Genomic DNA, 9,263 nt, shown 5'->3' on the forward strand with positions numbered 1-9,263 from the left:
GCGCCTCTCACACCCTCATGAGGCATGCTTTGTCAGGCTCATCCTAGGATACAAGCCAAACCAACAGTTGTAGCATCTCCTCCCACTGAGCCAGCTCTATATATGACTTGGTGAGGAAGAGATCCTGTGCTTAGAAAGGGGAGACTTCCAAACGCCAGGATGAGCAGGTCTGGTCCAATCAGGGCCCTCCTGTGCTGGACTGCTGTGCTATGTGTCTGCAGTAAGTATTATAAGAGGGGGCATTAGTATATAAGGTGGGGGGGGGGACGTTTACAAAAATATATGAGATTACATAATAAGGTTGAAAAAATATTCACATCCATCAGGTTCAACCTTTCTCGGACCTAGATATTTGCATGTATTATACTGAACATATCAAATATTTTAATTCTTCCTCAAATTCTTTTTTTTTTACTATTGTTCAATTTTTCAAAAATGTTTCCAATTTTTTTTTTGTTGTGTTTTATATTAAAAAATTGATTTGCTGTTACTATTACACTTAGCCCAAAAAACAATTATTTCAAAATTATTTTATTTCATTTATATATTATTCTTACATGGCCTATACTTGACATACTTTATATCGTTTTACCACTGGGAATAAAAAAAAAAAATCTATAATTGGTAATTAATTCGAACAAAATTATTGTTACCGTGACTATATTTTCTGTTAATAGATAATACATGTATTAAATATTATTTCATGATGGAGTATTAAAAGTGTTCTTTGTTTTAGTCATTTTTTAGCACTTCCCTTTGCCCTTTTATAATTTTTTTTATAATTTGGACACTGAAAAACTCATTGTATAAATGGGTTTTATCATTTAATTTCCAGAATTACCATTTGCCACATTTTGTTAATTAAAAAAAATTAAAAATACCAATTAACATGATGCATATTTACTGTCGTTCTCAAGTACATGATAATAAACCCATCTTTTAAAAATTTAAGGGACCAATTACAAGAAAAAGTTTTCGTCCTCTGTCCTGAGTTGATGGGACTTGAGATGTGTGGAACGTGTAGCTGAGATTTTATTAGACCTGCTTACAAGATGGCCCAAGAGGGTTAATGGGCATACTTGCCCCATTTCCAAAAAAGTGACAATTAGGGTGGTGGAACTCAAGGCTCATGTGGACATGTTTTAACCACTTCTTGGGTGGGCAAGATCCTATCCATGACCCCACTTGGCACTACTGAGTGGGGATAACGATGAAAACATCTCATGCCATGGTGATATTATTGGTAATTATGAAGGGCGGTTTTCTAATATGTGCTTATGTAGCAAATGAGTGTTAACTAGTTATTGCTATAAGGGCGTGATGGGGCGAGAAGCAGCAGAATAGCAGCAATTATAATTGAGTTATGGGTCATATTGTAAGATAGCGCCTATGTGTTATAATTTGAATACCCTATTGTCAAAAATAATATGGACGAGAGCTGAGAGGGGAGGCAGAAGCAGTTTTTAACCTCTTCTGCCCTATGATTCTCTTCATATAAAGTGCCTAATGAGAAACATATATCTATAATATAGGAGGTAATAACAGTACACTTTGTATATATACCGGGGGGTACATATATATATATCTACAGTACCAGGATGCTGGTAGTAGGTCAGCACTGATCAGTCTAAAGTAGCTTTATGTACCTTTATATGTTTTCCCAAAGTTCTCTTCTGATTTTTGGAAAATGTGTGGCACAAAAAAAACAACATAAAAAAAGTACAAAAAAAGAATTAAGAAAATGTATAAAAGCATAAAAGCCCCGAAAATTAACAAAAAAATTAGAAACTGTCAATTTTGATATTTATTTCTTTATTGTTACTAATTATTTACTAATTTTGCATGATTTATGTAGCTTTATTCATTTTTCAGTAGTTTTGTGATTTTTGAGGAATATATGGCATAAAAAGTAAAAAAATAACATAAAAAGAATACAACAAATGAATCCAAATTTGTATTACGTTTTAAAATAAAAATAATAATAAAAAAAAAGATAAAAAAAAAAAAAAAAAGGAAAAATGTATTAAAAATTTGAAAAAATGTGCACACAAATGTCCAGCCATCCTAATTAATAACCATAGCCCCAATAATGTACTAAAAATTAGAAACTGGCAGTTTTGTTATTTATTTTCTAATTTTGCATCATTTATGTAGCTTTATGATTTGGAGCCAAAACATTATTTTTTTTAAATTCTAAAATAAACAATTGTACAAATATAAATACATTTTGCACATGATTGTATAGTCAACCATATTTATAACCATTGCCCAAAAGGCCGCTAACAATCTGGTCCTGATAGGGTTAACTTTCAGGTCTACAGGAACTTGGCAGAATAATTGTTGTCTCTTGCAGATCCAGATGCAAAATCGGCAATTATATTTTGCAACACACTTTGGAAGTTTGCCGAATATTTTTCATAGGCACTGGGGAGGAGTTGCTAAATTTAGCGCGCCTCATGCGACAAGTGCCGGATTAAGAAATATTCTGAACTATCAGACTTTAATAGAAAACATCTATATACATGAAGTTATGTAATGCCATATGTTTCATCCTAGTTTTTATCTTTGCAGATGCTGCTCCACAACAGTTTTATTGCAGGGACCCAAGTTACAAACCAACTGGTCCTTCAGGTAGGTTTCATATGTACAAAGGAAATACAAAAATAATATGCTGCAGTACCACCAGTGACCACAAGTCTATGACTGAACAACTATATTTTAATTTTGATATGCAATTTTTTTTATCACATATTCAGTTTGCAATTATTGAATGATGCAGGTTGATTATTGTTATTATTACATATGATAGATAGATAGATAGATAGATAGATAGATAGATAGATAGATAGAAATAACTCTTTCGTTTATTAACCCCTCCGCCATTGTTTTGTTTTTTCACTTTCGTCTTCTTTTTCCGCAGATCCAATCGGCACATTCCCTGTGTGTAATGGGGCACCAGGTTACATCCAGATTTCCGGAGGTTCCACTGGTGAGTATTCTGGTGATCACTGGCAGAGCCGTACACATTCTACATTAGTGATATCAATTCTTCCTAATAAACTATATGACATCTCCATTATTATGATGATGGGCCAGCCATGGCGGATGGCATAGAGAGGAGATCTGCTTGTGGTGTGAATATCCTAAGTCAATAAGGGATCTGGCAATTCTAATAAAATCATGAAGGCTCCAAGGGTTTATGAAATCTTATTCTGGATCTATTTGAACTTGGGTTATATCAGAACTCCAGGCACCTCCAGAGCTGCATTCAGAGTTTTGCTGGTTTATCAGACATAATACTTCAAGGATCACTTTTACCGGTATCACAGCCTTTGCTTTGGTTCTTGCAGGTCAATTTGGATCTTCAGGAGGATCTCTGAGTGGTGGCTCCCAGTCTGTGCAAGCCAATATTCAACAGAGCAACACAGTTATCCAAGGGGGCAGCATGCAAAGTAGTGGTGGCAGCTGGTCAGGTGGTGGTGGGGGTGGAGGAGCATTTCTACAGAGCAGTTCCGGAGGTGGTGGTGGAGGAGGTGGAGGAGGAGGAGGTGGTGGAGGAGGAAGTTCACAATTCATATCCACAGGTGGAGGTGCAGGAGGAAGTTCTTCCCAACAAAATTCTATTAATGTCGGATCAGTTAATTTTGTCCCACCACGTGGAGGAGGCAGTAGTGGAATAAGTGGAGGTTCGTTTAGCAGCTCCTCATCTTCTGGTTCAAGTAGTGGAGGTTCATTTTCAGGATCAGCAGGTGGAGGTTCTTCTCTACAAAACGCTATCGTTCTCGGAACAGTAAAGCTTGTCCCTGTCCAAGGAACTGGAGGAGGTTCATTTAGCCAGAGTTCTGGAGGAAGCGGAGGTTCATTTTCACAATCATCAGGTGGAAGTGGAGGCTCATTCTCACAATCATCAGGTGGAAGTGGAGGCTCATTCTCAGGTGGAAGTGGAGGTTTATCCTCTGGTGGAAGTGGAGGTTCATTCTCTGGTGGAAGTGGAGGTTCATTCTCTGGTGGAAGTGGAGGTTCATTCTCCGGTGGAAGTGGAGGTTCATTCTCCGGTGGAAGTGGAGGCTCATTCTCTGGAGGAAGTGGAGGTGCATTCTCAGGTGGAAGTGGAGGCTCATTCTCCGGTGGAAGTGGAGGTGCATTTGGAGCTGGCTCTGGACAGCAGATTCACGGTGGAAGTAGCGGTGGTGCTGGAGGCTCGTTTGGCACTGGTGGTGGTTCATCAAGCGATCCTAAACTACCAGGTAAATAGGAATACAAAATAATTTATGTATTTAGAGGTTTCTAACCCTAAAAGTTTCACCATTGTGTTTATTAAGAATGATCCACATTGCCATGATTGTATTACACACGAGGATCTTTTTTCTCTCTCAAAAAAAGAATCTTCAGTCATAGCAGTTGGGTCAGTTGTCTCCTGTTATTGAGACCTTGGCATCAGCTCATTGGGCTAATACAGATGTCTCGGTGGTCCATGTAGAAGAGACCACTGCAAAACAAAGTAATGCCAAGCTAAAAATGTGCCACCAATTATGGTGCCGGGTTTTGCCACCCAGTACAGATGGTGTTTGTTTTCCCCTTCATGCTCTTTCCACGACCCTTGAGCCATTTCCCAAGGGAGTTCTTCTAGAGAGGGAAGTCCTGCACAGGTTCTTACCACCCAAAAGCAAATGGGAGAGGACCAACCATGGCTGGGCCCCTCTCTCCAAGGGACCCATGCCGTTGCCTCTACGGTACATATGTCCTTGAGTGGCCATTTCCAAAGGCCACTATATATGTTACTTGACTGTATATGAAATTTATGGAGCATTTTTAGTTGAAATCTATTTAGACATGAATGCAACCGACATCTATGTATAAATAATTAAAGCATTAGCATTAGGCCGGTTTCGGTTGACAGTAATTCGGATGCATTTTTGGCTTCAAATTAAGGCTGCAATACCAGAACCTCTTGCGGTTCTACAGAACTGAACTTAGATCTCCATAAGGTTGCAGGGTGATCTAAATTCACTTCAGTAGAACCCCTTGAGATCTGGGTATTGCAGCCATAATACGAAGCCTAATATCCACCCGCATTACGGACATCTTAAACCGGCCTTTGGACTAGCTTAAAAAGAAGGAACTTATCATAGCCAAGGTCCTGAAATTAAGGACCATAAGCCTAGTGTGAGGAAGGAGACATTTTTTTAGTCCAGAGCAGTAGTCACTTTTCTCTTAATACACCGGCCGATGCAGCGAGTGCCGATCAACAAGACATCATTGATCGGTGCTCGTTTGCTCCTGTCACTCGGAGCTATGGATGGGGACGAGCGATCGTTACTCCGATCGCTCGTCCCCATCCATTATCATCATGTCGGTAGCTCATCTCTGTTTACACAGGGAGATGTTCTGACGACAACGATATTTTACTTTTTTAAAACGATACGTTCAGCAGATGATCGGGCGTTTGCTCGTTCATCTGCTGATCATTCCCGTTTACACAGGACAATTATCAGCAACGAGTGTTATAGGAACCCTTGTCTGCCCGATCATTGTCCAGTGTAAAACCCCCTTTAGTTAGACCTAAGCTGTAGTTTTATTTGGGGCCCTATAATTTTTTTTGTAGAATTGATGTCTCTTGTATTGTCTATGCTACATCAGTGTGAACATTGAGTGAGTGCGTTCTTGTTTTACGGATTTTCCCCCCAAAATTTCCCCCCCAAATTTTTTTTCTCCAGCGGGAATAAACCCAAAGGATGTTCCTGTGTCCCCCGGATGTAATACAAAGAATGGACAAAGTAAGGATCACACTGAAGCTCTTACCTCTTATGTCTGACTGTTCTTAAAGGGGCTGAAGGATCATATTCAAGTCAAGATGGTCACTAAGAAACGAGCAGCATAAATGATGTAGAATTTTCCAGATTTACTTGATAAGACTCTGGTGCTCTGTTTCTTTAGTATGGACCACTCTTCCGACATACTTGTTGCTGCCACTAGGGGGTTGTATGCAGATTCTATGTAGGTCAATAGACGTTGTATACAGATCAGCCCCCTAGTGGTGGAAAAAAGTAGCTTGGATTTTTACAAGTATGTGTGTGGGAGTATTAAAGGAATAGAGCAGCAGGGGCATATCAAGTATATTAGGAAAATCCTCCAGATTATTTATGCTGAATGTTTCCTTTCTTAGAAGTAAATTGTAATAACAGATTCCTACACATCAAATCATTGAATCTCAATTTCTTTTACAGCTGGTCAAGGATCCAACCAAATTGGAGGGTCCGGAAATATTGGTGGAACAGGTGGTGGGTTCTCCCAAATCTCCCAATCTCATGGCGGAGGTTCTGGAGGAACAGGCGGTGGTGGTGGAGGAACAGGTGGCGGGGGATTCTCACAAATCTCACAATCCCATGGTGGAGGTTCTGGAGGAACAGGTGGTGGTGGTGGTGGAGGAGGAGGATTCTCACAGATCTCACAATCTCATGGCGGAGGTTCTGGAGGAACAGGTGGTGGTGGTGGAGGAGGAGGAGGATTCTCACAGATCTCACAATCTCATGGCGGAGGTTCTGGAGGAACAGGTGGTGGTGGAGGATCAATAAATAGTGGAAATGCTGGAGGAACTGGAGGAGGATTCTCCCAAATATCTCAAGGCTCCAGCGGAGGATCAATAAATCAAGGAACTGGAGGAGGAATGAGTGGTGGTAGTTTCTCCCAAATCCAACAATCCCAAAATCAAGGATCACTTCGACCAGGTGGTGGCAGTAGTGGATCTTCAGGTACGGGACATCAAGATCAACGTATCCTTGTCTGATGGTACCATATCAATGATCTATCAGATGACTTGTAAATATCAATATATTGGATGAAATATAGCAACGTAGAAGTGTTTTGACAAGGCCCATATTCCTCATACAAACATTTTTTTTAAGGGTGATCAGGTATATTGCCTTCTGCTATGAGGGTGTAAACCAGGGGGTCTTCAACTGTTGTGGAACTACAACTCCCAGTATTTTGACAGCTGCAGGCTGTCGGGGCATAGTGAGAGTTATAGTTTGCCAACAGATGGAAAGGAACAGGTTGGAGACCACTCGCGTAAACGGATGAAGATAAAATTAGCCCTTTAATAAATGGGGGCTCATGATGGCTTAGTGAATGGAGTTTGTATCTTCGCTCTGTGTCCAATTTCCTCCTACTCTCCAAAATCAGGATTTACAATTTACAAATAGTAATAAAATCTACGTGAAAAGTTGAGTCACTTTGTAAATACATGAATTGTCTTGCACCGAGTTACAGCCAATAGTTTAGCCCAAAGCTGAATTCACATTTCTGCAGACTTCAGAGCTGAAATCTCTCAGCATTCTCTGCTGGCTCAATGTCTGTAAGGAGCTTTCCCTGGTAATTCTGGGAAGTGTCCTCTTTACATCAAGTAATGTACAGTAATCTGATGTAGGAAAAATTACATACCCCCCTTGCATTACAGGAGTACAACTAAGCTAATAGGGGTGTGTCTGTCAACAAGATTGTTGACTGTTTCCAACAGCAACCAGCAGAATTAAACACCAGTCTCATATATATAAATAAATCTAATATAATATATAATCTCATACAATGTGATGGTGGATACATATAAAGGAGTGTATTTGTATTTTTGTATACAGGTTCTATACAGCAACAAATTCCCCAGTCTGGGTGATGAAACTATGATGGAGCGTGTAATTGGTCATTAAAGTAAGTTTATGGGGGTCGCATAGCTCCTGGAATGTGGGTGACCATAAGGGGAGCAGGTGACCGACAAAACCTCATGGACACTTATATTGCCTGTGGGAACTAATAACCAATATGGTGGCAGATCTGGTAGTCACTTGATGGCCGCTGCAATGGATTACAAAATTGAAAATATCTCTTTAAGTGAAAAAAATTGATCTACTAATATATGGACTTTTTTTGGTCCTTAAACCCAATCACCCAGCAAAGTCTTTTATGATATATAACTAGGACATAAAAACTTGACCCACACCAGTTCCAGGAATGGGGCGTCTCTACTAACCTATAGACTTTCCGCAAGCTCGGGAAAAGACCGGCTGCCGGACCCCACCAATCAGTGGTGTTATCCACCCTTTGTCATTAACAACACAGGAGGGAGGGGAATCGACTCTCAAAAAGGAGATGACCTTTATATACACACCTGACTTTTAGGCAAAAAGTTCAAATGACCAATGAAGAGAACAATTAGTGAGAGGCAGGAGTCACATATTTTGTCTCTCCTGCCTTTTCAATGCTACAAAACCATTACACCCGTCTTCTGTTCACATTGCTTAATCGCCATTAGGTTATATATTATATTCGTGACGACACATGCCGTTAGCCACTGCGGACCCAATAGTTAAGACTGAAGAGCAGGGAGCAAGACAAAAGTGACAACCAGGCCCACCAAATGACCCAAAACTGCCTGAGGCTTCATATTCTGATAGTTCTCATAACCGCATCTTTTCTTTCACAGGATCGCTCCTCTATTGGCCGTAACCTACCGCGAGCAACACATTTTTTTTTTTTTTTACGAAAAGTTGAAACAGAAATTGTACATATTTATTTTTGTACCGATTCTCCCCCAGCCCCCTCTTGTCTCTTACGTATGTAAAGTATCGTCAGCGTGAAGCGTCCGGTCTCCTCGATGACTTGCGCGCCTTCTCGTCACTTGTAGCTTCAGAACTTTTGGTATTCCCCATCCAGTCCACTGAACAAGCTCCCGTCTGAGTGTTTTGTGCCATACAGAGTGTGTTTGTTAATAAAAATTCAATGTGAAGTTGTATTTTTTTTTAATATGTGCAATAAAACCTGCAGAGGACCTGTTATAAAATGTTAGGGTCTCACTGTTTTAATTGTTTTTGCCATCATGTACGGTCCCCTAAATATCAAAGGTATATACTATATACTGTCACATAACTATTAGTCAAAGAGCTCAAATGGGCAATAAAGATAACAATTAGTGATAAACATTGAGAGGCAGGAGAGACACAGATTTTGTCCCTCCTGTCTCTCCAATAGAACCCTATGTACCCGACTGTTGATCACAATTTGTGCTATACAGTGAGAGGCACGAGAGACACAGATTCTGTATGTGACTATGGGTGAAAGAATTCAAATAGGCGACGTAGATCATGACTACTGATATATGGTGAGAGGAAGGAGACACAAAAATATTATCTCCCCTGCCTCTTTGACAAGACACCCTGATTTTTGGTGAAAGGGCACAATTGGGCAAAGAAGATCACAATTTTGTGAAATAC

General features: G+C 40.0%; 1 protein-coding gene across 1 annotated transcript; it reads left to right on the forward strand.

Annotated features, from left to right (window-relative positions):
• Positions 1-159: 159 nt before the first annotated feature.
• LOC142660043 (uncharacterized) lies at positions 160-7,669 on the forward strand. Its single transcript, XM_075836695.1, has 10 exons — positions 160-220; positions 2,572-2,631; positions 2,921-2,989; positions 3,369-4,247; positions 5,718-5,777; positions 6,228-6,341; positions 6,396-6,422; positions 6,483-6,539; positions 6,627-6,752; positions 7,635-7,669. Exons 1-10 carry the CDS (start codon positions 160-162, stop codon positions 7,667-7,669), a joined length of 1,488 nt encoding a protein of 495 aa, XP_075692810.1.
• The last annotated feature ends 1,594 nt before the right edge of the window (positions 7,670-9,263 follow it).

This window comes from Rhinoderma darwinii, chromosome 8 (genome assembly GCF_050947455.1).
Source record: "Rhinoderma darwinii isolate aRhiDar2 chromosome 8, aRhiDar2.hap1, whole genome shotgun sequence".
Classification (NCBI taxonomy): domain Eukaryota; kingdom Metazoa; phylum Chordata; class Amphibia; order Anura; family Rhinodermatidae; genus Rhinoderma; species Rhinoderma darwinii.